Consider the following 20,652-nt stretch of genomic DNA (forward strand, 5'->3'; position numbering starts at 1 on the left):
TCTTATAGAGTTTACAGTCTTTTTTCATATTCAGATTTCTTGTAGAGTTTACAGTCTTTTGGCATACTCAAATTTCTTGTAGAGTTTACAGTCTTTTGGCATACTCAGATTTATAATCTTATAGAGTTTACAGTCTTTTGGCATACTCAGATTTATATTCTTGTAGAGTTTACAGTCTTTTGGCATAATCAGATTTAAATTCTTGTAGAGTTTACAGTCTTTTGGCATACTCAAATTTCTTGTAGAGTTTACAGTCTTTTGGCATACTCAGATTTATAATCTTATAGAGTTTACAGTCTTTTGGCATACTCAGATTTATATTCTTGTAGAGTTTACAGTCTTTTGGCATAATCAGATTTAAATTCTTGTAGAGTTTACAGTCTTTTGACATACTCAAATTTATATTCCTGTAGAGTTCACAGTCTTTTGGCATACTCAGATTTATATTCTTATAGATTTTACAGTCTTTTGGCATGCTCAAATTTCTTGTAGAGTTTACAGTCTTTTGGCATACTCAATTTCTTGTAGAGTTTACAGTCTTTTGGCATACTCAAATTTATAATCTTATAGAGTTTACAGTCTTTTGGCATACTCAGATTTATATTCTTGTAGAATTTACAGTCTTTTGGCAGAATCAGATTTATATTCTTGTAGAGTTTACAGTCTTTTGACATACTCAAATTTATATTCCTGTAGAGTTTACAGTCTTTTGGCATACTCAGATTTATATTCTTGTAGAGTTTACAGTCTTTTGACATACTCAAATGTATATTCTTGTAGAGTTTACAGTCTTTTGGCATACTCAGATTTATATTCTTGTAGAGTTTACAGTCTTTTGGCATAATCAGATTTAAATTCTTGTAGAGTTTACAGTCTTTTGACATACTCAAATTTATATTCCTGTAGAGTTTACAGTCTTTTAGCATACTCAAATTTCTTGTAGAGTTTACAGTCTTTTGGCATACTCAAATTTCTTGTAGAGTTTACAGTCTTTTGGCATACTCAAATTTATAAACTTATAGAGTTTACAGTCTTTTGGCATACTCAGATTTATATTCTTGTAGAGTTTACAGTCTTTTAGCCTACTCAAATTTATATTCTTGTAGAGTTTACAGTCTTTTTTCATAATTCAAATTATTAATCTTGTAGAATTTGCCACCTTTCACAAATCAGCATTGATCATTATCATGAAATAAATGTTACCATACTGGGGGTTGTGTGATACTGATTTTAAATTTGTTATCCCATTTCTGTTTCCAGCATGCTTTGGCCATTGGAGAACATGCCTTTCACAGAAAGTGGAATGACTCCAGACATCATCTTTAATCCTCATGGATATCCATCTCGAATGACCATTGGTAAATGTTTGACCAAAGAGTTTTAGACACAAAAAGCCTTGTATGAAATAAATGGGTGCTTTTGACTTAAAATCACTTGAAAATAGAACATTATAAAGTTTTATTTCTCTTTTTTTTCTTCATATTTTTTTAAAACTTTATGGATGCAGTGCTTGTTGCCATATCTGTAGCTCTTGTAACAAAATATGCAGAAATTATATATTTCTCAACTTTTTCTACTACACTATTTGTTTGTTTGAATAATTGTAGACTCTTTTAATTTAGAAATGCAGATATAGTCCATTCCCTGCCATCCCTAAGTAATTTAAAGTTAGATAATAAAGTTTCACTCATTTTTTTGTTAGTGCTTCAGTGGCTGGAAAAATTGTAACCTTGGTTTTTACTTCATCTGACAATAATGTCAAGTAAGCTTACAGTATGACCCTGCATCTGTTGAGCATTGTCTTTCATGTTGTGTTTCCATCAACAAATGCTACTTTCAGCCTGTCAGAAACCACTGAACCAATATCAGTTAAATTTGGCATGTAAACCTTTCTAGTTTGTAGAAATGCTGACAACAATTATTACCACTATTATTAAATAAATGAAAACCTTGTTACATTTTCTTCTAAAAAAAAATAATTATCAAAATTTGACAGAAAGTATCATGGCATCAAGGACTTTCAAATATGTATAATTAATTCGTCTTTAAATATGTATAATTAATTAATCTTCAGATATGTATAATTAATTAATCTTCAAATATGCATAATTAATTAATCTTCAAATATGCATAATTAATTCATCTTCATATATGTATAATTAATTAATCATTAAATATGTATAATTAATTAATCTTCAAATATGCATAATTCATCTTCATATATGTATAATTAATTCATCTTCATATATGTATAATTAATTAATCTTGATATATGTATAATTAATTAATCTTCAAATAACAAAGTTAATAAATAAATGAAGAATAACCTTTACATGACAACTTCTCAAAAATTGCAAAGCAGATTTTTACCAAATATGACAGTATCCAAGCATGAAGGGTGTTCAAGTTTGTATAAATATGACAATATTCAGGCATGAAGGGTGTTCAAGTTTGTATAAATATGACAGTATCCAGACATGAAGGGTCTTCAAGTTTGTATAAATATGACAATATCCAGGCATGAAGGTTGTTCAGGTTTGTACAGATAGTTCTCATCCACCATCAAATAAGGCAGCCATTACTGAAATTAGGAAACATTTAAATGATAGCTTTTCAAACCACGAACAGAATTTAACCCCTTTTGAAATCTCTTTCACGTTTTTTACAAATTATTGCAATGTGCCATCAGATATGACTACCATTACAAATATGGTCACCTTTGAGAAAAATATAGGGAACTACGGTAGCACAGTTGATAGAACATCCGACTTATTATTCAAGGATATGCTCCAAGGTCACATTTATACAGAGTATGCCACTCAGCCATATGGTCATCATAACTAAAAATAGAAAATCATTTTTTCTCATAAAACAGGTAACAAACGTGAACCAAATTTGAAAGCAATAAGGCAATAAAGCCTTCCATTATTGGACAGGTGATGTTGATGTGTTTTCTATACTGAACAAGGGATGCAGATGTGGATGTAAATACTACACTTAGAGGAATCTTAATGCCACTGATTTTTATAATAGAAAAATGTGTGCTAGAGGGGATCTGCAGTTAATGCTCTTTTCTCTCAATTAGGCCTCTGTCCTCTCAATTGTGCATCTATCCTCTCAATTAGGCATCTGTCCTCTCAATTAGGCCTCTGTCCTCTCTGTATGAAGATGAGATTATAGCCAAGTGTTGTTAGGCAGAAAATTACTGATCCTTTTTGGTGTGAATGTACAAAGGCAATGGCAGAGTGAAGAAAGTGGCCAATAATTCTAAAATGATGCATGATAATGGTTTAGGTGAAACAACAGAGTAGAAACCAAACTTAGAAGCAAAGTTTTAGAAATCTTGGTTGTTACAGTACAGATGATTTTTACACAGTGCTAAGGTGTAAGGTGTGTTGTGCAACATTTTCAAACTTAGAATCAGCTGTTTGAAGTAGAATGTTGATTTTTGACCATAATGTAAAGTCACCAAATCATATGCATTTTGGAGTAGAGATTTCCATGTGACATTACCTCTGAAATGTGGAAAATGACACAAAACAACTATAAAACAAAGGTTCCTATGCATATGTCCCTTCAGATCACAGACTGAAAAATGTAGTTCTCAGCATAGAACAAATAACAGATATGGAATAGATTAAGCTCAGAACATTCAATCTATCAGTGCTGATAGACTAGATGTGGCATCTTAAGAAGACTTGATTTCAGTAGAGTCCTAACAGAGTAGACCAAAAAAGAAATGAGAGATATTTTCAGTGTTGTGTAAATTTTAGAATAATGGCATCTTTCCATGCACAGTCCTCCTCCTTTTTCTTGTCTTCTCCCGCTTGTTTTTGTTACATAATAATAATAATATTGAGGACTTTGTATAGTGCCTAATCTTTAGAAGCTCTAAGCGCTTTACAACATTAGACAACATCTATAACATAAAAAACGTATATAATGATAATTACCACAAAAAAACACCATTAAATTCGAAAACATAAAAAACATGCTAAAACATAGGAAAAACTATTAGGTCTTTAAGTTTGTTCTTGCAGTCGAAATAAGTGAGTTTTAAGAGCACGCTTGAATGGGATCACCGTGTCTTTGTGTCCAAGTTCAATAAACAATTCATTCCACGTTGCTGGGCCCTGGTATGTAAAAGAACGTTGTCCATATGACTTCGTTTTCATAGTGGGAATAATGAGTATATGATTGTCAGAATCCCCTCTTTAGATAAAATCTTGGCAGCGTCTCTGCAATACAAATACAAGGTTTCTTTTTATTTTGCACATTTTTACTTGATACATTTCACTTTGTAGTAAATATTTTAACAAGTGGCTTTACCACTTGATGAAATGACACATTATCTTTTACCACACAATGAAATATTTCCAGTATTAATGCTTAAAAAGACAATATCCTCAATGCATCTATGATATACATTTTTTATGTAATATTCTCTGTAGATATTGTTTATACCATTAAGTCAAAATCCCAGTATTGATTAGAGTTCTACTGATCAAATAATCATTTTATTTATTCAAATTCTGTTTTGTAACAAACTACACAAGTCTTAAAGTGTAAAGCAGTCTAATTAAAATCAGATTTCCACAGTCCTATGTGTAGATATGATGGACACCAATGTGAGATCTTGTTCAGTTGACCTTGTGGTTCACTAATCAGATCACAAGTTTCAGATTTCTGAAAGTCACACATGTGGAAGATATAATTACTAATTGTATGCATATCTATATTATTTGTGTTAATTTTCATGATTGTAGATTGAAAATGACATATTAAAAACTAACATTCTTTATAGTGGTAGGCTTGTACTTTAGGATGAGGTCGTATTTGTTAACACATTACCTACCTTCAAGATAGTGGGATGAACTTTTAATTGGAATAAACATGTTTATGAGATACAGGTCATATGTTTCTTCAAATACATTACCTAATCATAATACCTTAGGAAAACTACTACCTCACAAATACAGCCCTCCCAGGCTAAAAAGTTTTAGCTAAAGAGCTAAAAGTTATTTGCACACCTTGGTTGCAGTTGAGTTAATGATCTCCCCATGGCACAGGGATTTGCTCAAAATCCCATGAAATCGTCAGTTACTCTTCCACTCATGGCAAGCAGCATGCTCTCATCAAGTGGGCAAAATCCTTTATCAAGTTTCTGAAGTTCTACACTTACAAGTTGGAGGAGTTTTCACTTCAGAAGGGAAGATACTCCTTAATAGTTCCAAATAGCCATCTTCCTATGAGGACAAATGTCTGCCTTAACAGTTGTACTTCTTCCATTCTTTCCTCTTCTTCCTCTTTCAAGTGCTGCTGCATTTCCAACTCTATTAAATCTTCGTTAGTTAGCTCTCCCTCAGCATATTCCACTAATTCTTCAATATCTTCCACTTCAGCATTTAAATTAAGCATGTTAGCAAGTTCCGTAATTGTTTTATGTATGACATCAATATGCTCATCTTTGTCTAACCCTTCGAAATTATTCACAGAACATTTTAGGCATTTTTTTTTCTCCATATGCCTTGCATATGCTTTTCTGTCACTCCTTCCCAACCTGATTCAATGTTCTTTACGCAGTGTAAAATGTTGTATGATTTCCAAAAATCCCCGCGTCCATTGGCTGTAGGATAACAGTCGTCTTTTTAGGCAGATACACTAACTTTACATCCCGGTGTAGATCATCAAGATGCTGGGAGTGGCCTGGCATTATGAAGCAAGAGGATAATTTTAGAGGGAATGCTCTTTTCCAGACAATAATGCTTGACCGAGGGTATGAAGCAGTTGATGAATCAGTTCTCAAATAAAGCTTGCGTCATCCATGCCTTCTTATTCACATGATAGTAAACGGGCAGCGTGTCCTTACTAAACTGCTGCAATGCATGTGGGTCCTTGGAGCAATAGATGAGGAAATGATTTAAGTTGAACCCAGCAACATTTCCTTGCAGCAACAATGTGACCCTGTCTTTGAAACCGGGTATTGTTTTAGCTTCTTTGTGTATGTAGGACCTTTCGGGCATTTTTTTCCAAAACGTTCTGCTTTCATCCACATTAAAAAATCTGTTCCAGGCATTAGCTGCCTTTCTCGTTAATTTCATCAAATTGGTCAACAAATGTTTCCATCGATTCTTTGCCTTTGCACGCCTTCAAAGTCTCAAAGATACTGCTTGCCTGTCTATGCTTTCACTGCCTCTTTCACTCTGTCTTTATCCTTCAAGATCGTTGAAATGGTCAAATGCGCCAGCTCCAAGTCACATGGTATCACTTTAACTTTTTTACCAGCTTCATAGTCATTTATGATCTTCATTTTCATCTGAAGATCGATAGCCTTCCTTCAATTCTTGGCACTTCCTACAGGTGAAGTCCTGCTCTTCCTTTTTGCCAACATCTTTTTCTGTGTGTTGCACAATAAAGTACAAATTTATAAACAAAATATGTAGTCTTGGAGATTGCGAATGCTTCATGTAGTGAATACATGTACATTTACTGACCAACAGTGGGAACAAGACTGACTGAGAAAGGGGATTCCCCGTGCTGGAGAGCTGGTCATAAGTCTGAGCAGTCATTAAACAGGTAGGGCGTTAAGTGAGGAGACTCTGTATTAGAATTGATTATTTGCCAGTCTAGTTCATACATATAAGTACCATAAGTGACACTCCAGTGATGCTACTTGTACAGGCAGTCAGATAAGCATGCCTACAGGTTATTTGTGACTAAAATTAATTATTTAGCATCCACTTTTTAAATGTTAATGCAAATTCTCAAATTCTGCCTGCACAGGTCACATGCGTCCATTTACAAGTATTCATCATAGTGGTAACTCTGCACAGATACTGACAAGTCCATAAAGCATGACTCTCACTACACTACATGTATCTAGGGTCTGTTCTATGTCTTGCAGATTTAGACCATGAGCAAGACCAGTCTGATAACCACTCAAGATGTGTGGTTTCTCTGGTTGTTATCCCATGAATACATGTCAGACTTGCATATTATCAATCATAGCTTGGGAGATGAAAACATCTGCTTGCATACAAGGGTTCGAACCACGTCTTTTCTGGACAGTGAGATGAAGATTAGCAACAAGCATCTGTTATGGTCTCGCATATGAGAAATATGGACCGGATATATGGAGCAATATCCTGTACCCTATCCCAACCTCAAGAACTGGACAACTTTGTTTCTGCCAAGATGGCCTGTTTCTTCACAACTGGACTTGGCCATTTAACTCTGATTGCAAAGGGCCACTACCACAATTGATCATACAGTATCAGCCACCAGAAAACACTCTTATTCATTTCCACAACTTGCATCTTGCTGCCAAACTCTTCCTGCATATGATACCCAGTTTAATGCCATATTACCCAATAACCCACTCAGTCACACTCGCATTGTGGTGCTAGGCATTTCCTGTGGATCACAGATGCCCAGTCTATGCTGGCACTCTCATGGAACAGTCTGACTGCATAGTGCTGCTAGGCACTTCCTGTGGAAGACATACAGTTTATATAGTCTCTTCACTTGCTCTCAACCTCAGCCACACAAGAGACTCTACTTAGCGATGCATTAGAAATAACGGAATCCGACTCATAGTGCTGAAAGTTTAGTGGCACACCATCATCAACATTTTTCTCCAACTACTTTGCAGGTAGCGCAGATGTCAACTTCACTACCTTATTCTATAAATGACAAACTGGAATTCAAGTTCCCTCATCATTATTAGATATTACTTGGATGAGTGAAACTCTGCCTTTTGGCTTGGTTTGAAGTTGCCCACCCAAACCCCATTGGACTTCTGTCCTTTTTTCTCTACATCACCTGGCAAGTCTACAGTTCCAACATCAGGTGAAAAATTATATGCAGAAAATTCTGCTTTCAGCTGCTTCCACAAACGGAAAAGGTACTGACGTTTTGCGACTGAGTAATAGCATCAATTCCAAGTTCCAGGCATCTGGAAGTTATTATTAATTCTTTCACTTTGTATTTTAAGGAAATAAATTAATACTTTGAACTTTACAAAACTTGATGCTTTTGCTTCATCATTGTTATGTAGTTAAACTCCTAGAATGATAATGTATGACAGTGGAGATCTAATTTTAATCAGATTGGATGTAAGGTACATGTATGCAAGGGGTAAAGTATATGTATGTTCATTATATTTAGCAAGAGACCAATTGCACCAATCTCAAGAGTAAATGCATGTATGATGTAAAATACATATATGTAAGGTGTAAAATACATGTATGTAAGGTGTCAAATACATGTATGTAAGGTGTCAAATACATTTATGTATGATGTAAAATACATATATTTGAGGTGTAAAATACATATATGTAAGGTTTAAAATACATGTATGTAAGGTGTCAAATACATGTATGTAAGGTGTAAAATGCATGTATGTAAGGTGTCAAATACATGTATGTAAGGTGTCAAATACATTTATGTATGATGTAAAATACATATATTTGAGGTGTAAAATACATATATGTAAGGTTTAAAATACATGTATGTAAGGTGTGAAATACATAGATGTAAGGTGTAAAATATATGTACATAAGGTGTAAAATATATGTATGTAAGGTGTAAAATACATGTATATATGATGTAAAATACATATATGTAAGGTGTAAAATGCATGTATGTATGATGTAAAATACATATATGTGAGGTGAAAAATACATATATGTAAGGTGTGAAATACATGTACGTAAGGTGTAAAATACATGTATGTAATGTGTAAAATACATGTATGTAATGTGTAAAATACATGTAAGTAATGTGTAAAATACATATATGTAAGGTGTAAAATTCAAAATGGCCACCACCACTTAGCAGGCTTGAGGCAGCTGCTCAGGATTTTTGTGCTGTTTCTCATGTCATGTGTTTATTGACTGGGTTCATTTATATTGGTGGTTTTGTCGTGCATTGGCTGTTCTGTTGTAGTGTGTTTATTCATTTGCTTGTTTTCGGGGCAAGAACCCACTTGTACTATAGGCATCTTTTGTTTTTATCATCACATTATACTTGCCAGTCAACCCATTTATGCTACAATGGATCCTCATTAATTGCATTAAATAAGTGAGAAAACAAAATGTCAAGCTATAAGCCAAAGTATGTGGATCTAACACCCTGTGGCTACTACATCAAGTCATACCTGGTCACTACTGCTTAGGCGGAATTGCTTTCATTGCAAAGAACTACATAATTCACCATCCTAACTACACTACAACTTTCAATTTTGAACACACATTGTTTGAGCTGTTCCAGGCCTCATTCACTATGAAACCAAGGTCAATGCATGTTTTCTGCCTCTACCACCCTCAACCCAGTCAAAATAATGAGCTGACTGAATCTCATTTTGGAACAGTTTCCTACCCCCCAGGAGAATGGAAATTTGATTGATGGCAACCTGATTATTTTTGGACATTTCAGTTTTCACTTTGACTGCCTTGGAAATCCATACACATCAAAACTCCTAGATTCTGCTCTTTTTTTCAACCCCAAACAGTCATTTAACCAACCCACCCATAAATATGGTCACATTTTAGACTGGATTCATCATAGACCTGATGATAATATTCTTCAGCCTTCATTGTAGTCCTTTGAACTTGATCAGATCACCCCTGAGTCATATGCCATATCAGTTCCTAACCCTCCATCTGTTTGCCGCTGTGATAAACCGCTGTATGATAAGTAGAACCCAACTGATGCATGGCATCTAAGCAAACCTAACATCTTCATTTTGTTTAATTATTTCAGGGTGTTTGTTTTTGTAATCTTGTCATTGTATACGTTTTTATGTGTTATCTAATATTGTAAAGTGATTAGAGCTTCTAAAGATCAGGTGCTGTACTAGTCCACATTATTATTATTATTACATGTATTATTATTATTATTATTATTATTTGAAAGACTGAAATAGCGTGAGTTTTCATCCTTTTTGGTATAAAATATTGTAGGCTTTAATATTGGGAAAAGGATTTTTCTTTAAGAATTCAAAACATCAGAGATAACCTATGTGATTTTTCTATTGGAATTCAAACATCCAGATAACCTATGTGATTGGGGGGGGTCAAAACATCAAGATAACCTGTGTGATTTTTCTTTTGGAATTCAAAACATCCAGATAACCTATGTGTTTTTTGTTGTTGTTGGAATTCAAACATCCAGATAATCTATGTGATTTTCCTTTTGGAATTCAAAACAACCAGATAACCTATATGATGGGGGGGATTCAAACATCCAGATAACCTATCTGATTTTTCTTTTTGAATTCAAACATCTAGATAACCTACCATATATACTCATGCATAATCCAAATAATTCACAAAAAAATAAAAGCCTAGAATGGGGGGGGGGGTTCTGCTTATCCACAGGCCATGGTCTAAACTTCAAAATTTTTAAGTTTGTTGACTTCCATTCTGTGTCCTATGACTTACATGCATGTAAGAAAAAATAGATTTTCAATATCTCAACACTTTGCATGTTCACATTTTCTGATTCTCTAACATGATATTAAATAAAGGTAAATAAAGACTTCATAATTCATGGGCCAGTTTGAGTTTACCCAGGAGACCAGAATGTAATTGAATGTGCAAATCATGCTTAACGTCACTAAAATCATTGTTTATTCCCAAAAATATTAGATGCAGATTTAGCTTTATTCATTGTTTCTACCAAATTCATTCTTCCAGATCACATTTCAGCTAGACATAAATAGCTGTTTCATTTATGTTGATCCACACACTCATGAGTTACAATTTTCAGTGTTATAAGTGATCCTAAAATTGAGGTAATCTTTAGGAAAAGGTACACATTTTTTAATTTTGCTTGTTCCTGAAAGAATGGCAATAATTCAGGCTTACATTTTTAATATAGATCCACTAAGATCATTATCGATCTATTTTAGTTTTGTGTTTTGGCTGAACAGAATCATAATTTGTCACATACCGGAAAGCTGGTTGTTTCAGCATCTCCTTTGTTTAGAATTGGTGAATCTGTCTTTTGTTTTCCAACAGCAGTCCAGGCCAGTTAATGATTAGAACCCTGAAACTGGCTTGGGTCAAGAGGGAATTCTGACTGGTGGCTATACCAGTATTTGACGTGTAATTGGCACCATAGCTGCATAAAATGGGGGTGTAAGGTCACTTACATCAAAGAAAACTGCAACTTAGTTTTTATGGCATATAATAATTTAGAAGCGTTATTTCTGAAACTTCATTATTGTATTTTGGTGATATTTAAGTTTAGTACAGTGGTGATTATGATTCAAATCAAAGGGTGTACTTCATTCAGTGGTGATTATGATTCAAATCGAAGGGTGTAATTCATTCAGAGGTGATTATGATTCAAATCGAAGGGTGTAATTCATTCAGAGGTGACTATGATTCAAATCAAAGGGTGTACTTTATTCAGTGGTGATTATGATTCAAATCAAAGGGTGTACTTCATTCAGTGGTGATTATGATTCAAATCAAAGGGTGTACTTCATTCAGTGGTGATTATGATTCAAATCAAAGGGTGTACTTCATTCAGTGGTGATTATGATTCAAATCAAAGGGTGTACTTCATTCAGTGGTGATTATGATTCAAATCCAGTGGTGATTATGATTCAAATCAAAGGGTGTACTTCATTCAGTGGTGATTATGATTCAAATCCAAGGGTGTAATTCATTCAGTGGTGATTATGATTCAATCAAAGGGTGTACTTCATTAAGAGGTGATTATGATTCAAATCCAAGGGTGTAATTCATTCAGTGGTGATTATGATTCAAATCCAATGGTGTACTTCATTCAGTGGTGATTATGATTCAAATCCAAGGGTGTAATTCATTCAGTGGTGATTATGATTCAAATCCAAGGGTGTAATTCATTCAGTGGTGATTATGATTCAAATCAAAGGGTGTACTTCATTCAGTGGTGATTATGATTCAAATCCAATGGTGTACTTCATTCAGTGGTGATTATGATTCAAATCCAGTGGTGTACTTCATTCAGTGGTGATTATGATTCAAATCAAAGGGTGTACTTCATTCAGTGGTGATTATGATTCAAATCCAAAGGTGTACTTCATTCATTGGTGATTATGATTCAGATCAAAGGGTGTACTTCATTCAGTGGTGATTATGATTCAAATCCAAGGGTGTGATTCATTCAGTGGTGATTATGATTCAAATACAATGGTGTACTTCATTCAGTGGTGATTATGATTCAAATCCAGTGGTGTACTTCATTCATTGGTGATTATGATTCAAATCCAGTGGTGTACTTCATTCAGTGGTGATTATGATTCAAATCCAGTGGTGTACTTCATTCAGTGGTGATTATGATTCAAATCCAGTGGTGTACTTCATTCATTGGTGATTATGATTCAAATCCAGTGGTGTACTTCATTCAGTGGTGATTATGATTCAAATCCAGTGGTGTACTTCATTCAGTGGTGATTATGATTCAAATCCAGTGGTGTACTTCATTCAGTGGTGATTATGATTCAAATCCAGTGGTGTACTTCATTCATTGGTGATTATGATTCAAATCCAGTGGTGTACTTCATTCAGTGGTGATTATGATTCAAATCCAGTGGTGTACTTCATTCAGTGGTGATTATGATTCAAATCCAGTGGTGTACTTCATTCAGTGGTGATTATGATTCAAATCCAGTGGTGTACTTCATTCAGTGGTGATTATGATTCAAATCCAGTGGTGTACTTCATTCAGTGGTGATTATGATTCAAATCCAGTGGTGTACTTCATTCAGTGGTGATTATGATTCAAATCCAATGGTGTACTTCATTCATTGGTGATTATGATTCAGATCCAATGGTGTACTTCATTCATTGGTGATTATGATTCAAATCCAATGGTGTACTTCATTCAGTGGTGATTATGATTCAAATCAAAGGGTGTACTTCATTCAGTGGTGATTATGATTCAAATCCAGTGGTGTACTTCATTCATTGGTGATTATGATTCAAATCCAGTGGTGTAATTCATTCAGTGGTGATTATGATTCAAATCCAATGGTGTACTTCTTTCAGTGGTGATTATGATTCAAATCCATTGGTGTACTTCATTCAGTGGTGATTATGATTCAAATCCAATGGTGTACTTCATTCAGCAGTATGTGCTTCATTTAACACAAGTTCCAACCTTCATTGTACATCCAGTGGCACCATTATGTAAATATGCTCACTAGCCTAAAGGTGAGTGTTGAACCAAAGACTATCGTTGTTCATTGTTGTCATACTAGGGTCAAATTTTAATGAATTAAATATTTACAATTTCAAGGTAAAATTAAAACATGATTACTGGTGCATTGATACAGAATTATAATGCAGTAATGCATAAACAAACAACAATTAACTAGAGTTGAAAGAGAGGGTACTGTTAAAGCAATGCTCAATTCTTGTCATTGTCTCATCAACATATACACAAATCTGAATTAGGCAAAAAAACAAAAAGAAAACAGAAAATCAAATAAATTTATTGACTTTTAAAACATATTAATTTATAACGTTTCCATGTAATAATCATACATGGTGACCCTGAGAGACGTATACATGTAAATGTTTGCTGATGTGAGTTTGCCTAAGTAAATGCATTTAGGACTTATTGTATACAGCCAGAGATGTCTCGGACTTGTGAGTTGGCTTATATGCGGGTCGTGCACTTTTTACTGTTTATACCTATTCAGTTTGGAGGGGTTGGCTTATATGCAAATGAGCTTATGGTTTTTCTTTTGGAATTCAAAACATCGAACTTAATGTGATTTTCATTTATTGATATAGGTATGATGATAGAAAGTATGGCTGGAAAGTCTGCGTCCTGCCATGGACTTTGTCATGATGCCACACCCTTCATCTTCTCAGAAAAAGATCCTGCTATTGACTACTTTGGGAAAATGCTTGTGGCAGGTACAGACAGCTAATGCATCACTTTCTTACACATATTATACATAGATACATTACAGGTACAGACAGCTAATGCATCATTTTCTTACACATATTATACATAGATACATTACAGGTACAGACAGTTAATGCATCATTTTCTTGCACATATTATACATAGATACATTACATGTTACAGGTACAACCAGCTAATGCATCACTTTCTTACACATATTATACATAGATACATTACAGGTACGGCCAGCTAATGCATCACTTTCTTACACATATTATACATAGATACATTACACCTTGCAGGTACAAACAACTAATGCATCATTTTCTTGCACATATTATACATGGATACATTACACATTATTGGTTAATTGCCCCAAACATCACTTTCTACTTTTCCCAACCATCACTTTTATTTATCCCAACTATTATTTGCTATTTATTTCAATCATCACTTGTAATTTATTTCAACCATCACTTGCTATTTATCGCAACCATCACTTGCTATTTATCCAAAACACAAAGCCTTTTATATAGCAATATTTGCTTATGAGAAATAAAGATGGTATTCAGTTTGCCAGTTCATTTTCGTCTTTGTATTCAGCTGGTTACAACTACTATGGCACAGAGACGTTGTACAGTGGTGTTGATGGACGAGAATTGGAAGCTGAAATCTTTATGGGTGTAGTGTACTACCAAAGACTGAGACACATGGTTTCGGATAAGTATCAGGTAAATTATAAGAGTAAAATTTGAACTTGTTTTTTACTGTCAATTGTACATGAAGTTCTTATTTAGGTTCTGATTTCAGATTAAATTAAAAAAGTTAGTGGAACAGTGGTCATGCAAAGGACTGAAATTAGTTGAATTCTCACTTCTGTATCCTTTATATCCTTTCTCTCCACTTCTATTTTCTTCTTCCCACTGCTATATCCTTTCTCTCCACTTTTTTCTTCTTCACACTTCTATATCCTTTCTCTCCACTTCTGTTTTCTTTCTGCCAGTAACTTCTCGTGGGTCGGTGGTTCTTCCCGGGGTTTTCCTGGGTTCTTCCTCCACCATTAATACTGGCCGCCATGCATAGCCTATCATGTGCTGAAAAATGGCGTTAAACCCAACAACAACAACAACAACTGTTTTCTTTTCCCACTTCCGTTCCTTTGTGTGAGCACCCTAAAAGCTTCCTGTAGGGATAAGACAAGGGATATGTCCTCTTGCAACCCTGTTCTACCTTCAGGTAATTGACCTGCTACTCTCACAGATTTTCTGTCCAATTAATGGGCAACCAACCCTTAAAAGGTCCTATGTACAAACACAAATCTCATTACATAACAACTTCATGTCAATACATAAAAATAATTACAATTTCAATACAGTAGTCCCCCTCTTGAACGGCCCCCCTGACCAGTGGCCACCCGCTCCTTACGACCAGAATCCGTTGGCACCGACGAGTTTGTGTTCAAAAGTACCCCTCGCGAAAGGCCACCCGGCTAACGCAACCAGCGGCCAGCATATTAGTGCAAAATCATAAAATTTACCCCTCACAAGCGGCCGCATTTTATTTGAATATGTATCCAGAACCAGTATTGTATTCATAACGTGTGTTAAGTAATCCGATTTCTGTTTCCCGATGTCAGGTTTTCGTTACTGAAAGAAGTGTTGAGTAAAGTACATTTACCACTAAGGTTAATATTATATCATTTACGCCTCATGACAAGCCAAATTTATTCCATAAAAACCGAGAAAGACTCAAATTTTAATCCGTACAAAAGAGTACGTACATGTAATCCAATTAGCCTTACTGCTGTGTTATCATAAGATGTCCGGTTTAGTCACTCTGATAATTGTTAAGAATACAATTATTGAACAGTAGTAACAGCTGAGAAGTGGCAGTATCGATGTACAATACCCAAGTCAGCAGGAAAATGGTTTAATAGCCTTTATGGCTTCCCTTAGTAAGATGTTGAGCTTGTTCACTTTGGTAATCAGTGGCTATTACTACTGACAATAATTGTCAAAATTACGAATCCTAGCAGCCGCGAGGTCAAATCTGCGTGATGTTAATGGTACATATCGAAGCCGTTTTGGCTTCTCTCACCTAGTTTCAAGAAATGTATAAAAACAATAGGGTACCAGACTGTGACTAACAAATCACGTGACAAGATCACTTCCTTTAAAAACACACGGCAATTTATTTAGATGCATACAAAATTGTTTAATCAGTATTGTAGTTGGCAACATGAATAACTTACTGCAAAAAGATCAACATGTCATTGAGGAAAATAAAAATTCTCAGTTTAGAGGAGAACGCGAAAGTAATTCAACTGACGAGGGGGGGAAGGGTCGTCGAGGATCCTTGCAGAAAACTAACGTCAGGAAGACTCAGATAAACAATATCGTGAAAGATAATGAAACAATTCTGCAGAAGTGGAAAGGTGAAATGGACGGAGAAAGGAAGATTGTTTTAGCCAGGAGACGTTTGTATCCTGATTTGAAAGACAAGAAAAAGCAAAAATTTTGTCAGTTGAACTGGGATATGACGACTTTACCACAAGTAATGGATGGTTGCACAGATTTCAAGTGCGACACAATATCAAGTGTTCTGTCATTAGCGGCGAATCAGCTGATGTTAATAATGAAGTTGTCGAAGATTGGAACAAAAGACTAAACGATATATGCAGGGGATATGACAGCAAGGATATTTTTAATGTGATGAGACTGGTTTGTTTTTTAGACTGTTACCAACAAAGTGACATGATGTGAACTGTAACATAATTAAAAAGACAGTTTTAAAACTGTATCAATGGTTATTCATAGCATTCTTTTGCAATGATGACAAAGTTTGTTTTACATTTATTTCACATCATGCATGTGATTTTTTAATTAAAATATTCAATATTTAAAATTAAATGTACTTGTGACTTTTTTCATATGTATTTACTATTCACATTTGTCATCCCCCTCTAGAAAGGCCACCCGCATTATAAGGCCACTTCCCTGTGGCATTAGGGGTGGCCTTATAAGAGGGGGAATACTGTAGATATACCATCACAAACACAAATCTCATTACATAACAACTTCATGTAAGTGGATAAAAATAATTACAATTTCAATAGATATACCATCTAAATGTTGATATAATTCTATACAGTAATCTATGACATAATGAACTCAGAGTCTTGGTTCATATAACTATAAATCTACACTATTACATTCTAATCAATATAAAAACACATAATAACTCAGTGCAAAGATAATTACAGGTAACTCATTGTAACACAATCCAGTTAACTCATTTAACTATTAAGTTTAGCCAGGATATCACCTGACCTTTCAAAGCTTTTAAATTCCAAATACCAAGTTCTCTAATGAGTCAGTCCAATCACACAGATTACTTGGCGTGACTTTTCTCTTTGAATCCACTTCCACCCACCGGAGTTCTTGTACGTAGAACACAGTGGTCAAAATGTCTATCCCTCTTTGGATTCTCTTGTTCACTGCCAAGCTGAATGAAGTCTCCAATGAATGCCGAGGTTTTCCTGCTTAAATTTTGGATTCCACCCCCTATTCTTTGTTAGCCCAGTAGTCTACTTTATCTGATTGTTTCACTTACAGCCTTCTGAATTTGCTGTTGGTGTGACAAGGTTCTCAACATCAGATGTATAGAACCACTGCTATTGCCTGTGGTGTTAACTTAACAAAAGATTCCATCTTTTTGAAGTATATTGACAGAAAAGAATGGATAATGCCTATGCAGGGACTCCTAATCTGATAGATTTAAATTAAAATGCAATTTACCTAGGCGCAAAATTCTCCTATGAAGAAGAGTTCATTACACATATTGCATTTAAATATTTTCAATTAAAATAGGTTTTCAAACTATTGTCAGCTTGTTGTTACATTTGAAGAGAAACAATATTATGTATTTAAAGATTCCCTTTCAATGACAGTTGATTCTATTTATGACTCCAGCAATGTTCTAGTAGGATTTACAGTATGGGCTTCATTCATTGTGGTTGTCATGTGGTGCCAAAAAAACAAATAGATTGAGAGAATGTGGATGCCACAGGATGATGACTCAGAGCTACAAATATACTGTGAAATCTCTCTACAATGGACATTCATTGGATCACACATTTTATCCTTATAGAACTGTTGTTCTTAATATCAAGTTTAAGTATGTAAATAATAGACAAATGGGTTAATAAATGCTGTCTTTTGTGCACAGGTATTCCTGATATGGAATGTCCACTAAAATTGGTTTCACTCAATTATGAAGCTGTGCATTAGTTAGAACAAGTTTTCCCTTATGATTGCATTTTGTCACATGATACTCCTGATATTGTAACCTATACTGCATTTAGGATATAGATTGTAACTTGCATTTCTTTTAGAATATAGATTGTAACTGCATTTATTTTAGAATATAGATTGTAACTTGCATTTCTTTTAGAATATAGATTGTAACTGCATTTAGTTTAGAATATAGATTGTAACTTGCATTTCTTTTAGAATATAGATTGTATCTTGCATTTCTTTTAGAATATAGATTGTAACTTGCATTTCTTTTAAAATATAGATTGTAACTGCATTTCTTTTAGAATATAGATTGTAACTTGCATTTCTTTTAGAATATAGATTGTAACTTGCATTTCTTTTATAATATAGATTGTAACATGCATTACTTGCAGAAAATAGATTGTAATGTGATTGCTTTTTTAATATAGATTGTAACCTATATTGCATTTAGCATATAGAATATAAATTTAACATGCATTGCTTTTAGAATATAGATTGTAACATGCATTACTTTCAGAATGTAGATTGTAACATGCATTGCTTTTTAAATATAGATTGTAACCTGTATTATTTTTAGAATATAGATTGTAGTATGCATGGCCTTTGGAACATAGATTTTTCATTAACTTACGATTTACTGTCGCAACAGGTGAGAACAACAGGTCCTATAGACACCCTAACACACCAGCCAGTGAAGGGTAGAAAAAAAGCAGGAGGAATTCGATTTGGAGAAATGGAGCGTGATGCTCTAATTGCTCATGGAACCTCCTTCCTCTTACAAGACAGACTCCTTAACTGCTCAGATAAATCACTGGTAAGAATGTTTTACACTTTTGGGTTATTCAATGATCATGCATGGCTTGTCATCACTAAGTTCTAGTGTTTGCTGGAAGACTGAGATACAGCCGAAACTCCCAAGAGACCTTTGACAAAATTTGAAGTCCACAAAACAATTATATTTACATAGTCAGCTGATTGGTGTTAGGTCTGTTCTAGAAAACTTGTCTGAAGTTTTATTTAGGTTATGCTGGGTTAATCCAGACTGCTATAAGTATTATTTGTTGCCCAGCCCAGTTGCAGTCTGATGGGTCATGGACTTGATTTAAATATAACTCTTAAGTACCCAACAGAATATCATTATTTCTGGAACAAGTCATGAAGACAATGCCACCAAACAGAATTTCCAACAATGTTGCTGCTTCTTTAGCTTTAAACAGTTGTTTGGATCCTTGATTGCTAATACACACATGGCTATTGGATGGGCTATTGGACAATAAAACAATAGCAGGATCAGTGGGTTTTACATATGCTCTTGCTGGCATGGGAAACAGACTTCAGTCTGAATAGTTATTTTTTAGGTGTCAGATTTTAAACAGTTTTACTTCATTGTTTACCTTAGTCACAAGTTCAGTGACACCAGGATAGCTCATTCTCCATCTGCATATCAACGTATATTTTTCTACAGAATCCTTTGAAAGTTGATAGGTCTTAATTTTGTTAATGTAACCATATATTTCATCAGGCTGAATTGGACCTTCCATAATAATCAGATGTGTATTGGCATGCATGCATGCATCCTTCTTTACATATATTGGTGATCTTTACAGTCTGAGAATTGCTCTTCTATCCTTTTCAGGCACATGTATGTGTAAACTGTGGTAACATACTGTCCCCTAAAGTGGAAAAGCCCCCATCAATACAGGCAGCAGTGTCCATTGAATCTAGAAGACTGTGGCACTGTACAGTATGCAAGAAAACGGACTCCATACAGATTATAAGTGTACCTTATGTCTTCAGATATTTGCTGGCAGAACTGGCTGCAATGAGTATCAATGTGGTGCTTGACATTAAATGAAAGATTATGTGGCAGTGCTCAGATAAAATAACATGAGATAAAAGAGAATTAATTCCTGGAATTAACGAGAGAAAATGTGTTCAGCAACTCAGATGGAAGAGATTGTATTCAAAGTAAATGATGGTACTCAGAGTTAAATTGAAAACATTGTATTTTCTTCTTGAAACTTGAATGAATTTAGCATCCAACATTCCACATCATATACAGGTGTTATTCCCACTGATTACTAGTTCTCCAGACTTTGAAGTTCACAGCATAATAACCCTACTAGCATTGTTGGATTTCAAATCATTTTGCAAATATAACTGTTTTGATAAAATAGTTTCCTTTATAGTATTCTACAGTATCATTCAGAAGTATTATGGCCCCAGATTTTGCAAGTCCTTAATTTTATTTCAACAGCATAATTTGGCAAGGAATATTTAGCTGTTGCCATGGCTTAAGTCTTGAATTATGCCCTCTGTTTGGGAAAGAGTTCCTTGAGCTATGTCAGTATCATAATGGATGCCATTGCTTCTAATGCATTTTGCATGCTGCTGAGCTGCACCCAGATGGCTTTATTTTATTGATGTTAATAAATAGTTACATGAA

General features: G+C 34.5%; 1 protein-coding gene across 1 annotated transcript in view; it reads left to right on the top strand.

Moving 5' to 3' along the window:
* The window catches only part of LOC149786164 (DNA-directed RNA polymerase I subunit RPA2-like), a 182,786-nt gene extending 162,134 nt beyond the window's left edge, over positions 1–20,652 (top strand). Inside the window, exons 27-31 of the mRNA XM_089976517.1 lie at positions 1,261–1,358; positions 13,791–13,916; positions 14,512–14,639; positions 18,856–19,020; positions 19,843–20,652. Of these exons, the coding sequence (XP_089832643.1) occupies positions 1,261–1,358; positions 13,791–13,916; positions 14,512–14,639; positions 18,856–19,020; positions 19,843–20,061 (736 nt within the window). The 3' untranslated portion in view covers positions 20,062–20,652. The remainder of the gene's footprint in view (positions 1–1,260; positions 1,359–13,790; positions 13,917–14,511; positions 14,640–18,855; positions 19,021–19,842) is intronic.

The sequence above is a fragment of the Sinohyriopsis cumingii genome, chromosome 12 (assembly GCF_028554795.1).
Source record: "Sinohyriopsis cumingii isolate HCF-2022 chromosome 12, ASM2855479v2, whole genome shotgun sequence".
Classification (NCBI taxonomy): Eukaryota; Metazoa; Mollusca; class Bivalvia; order Unionida; family Unionidae; genus Sinohyriopsis; species Sinohyriopsis cumingii.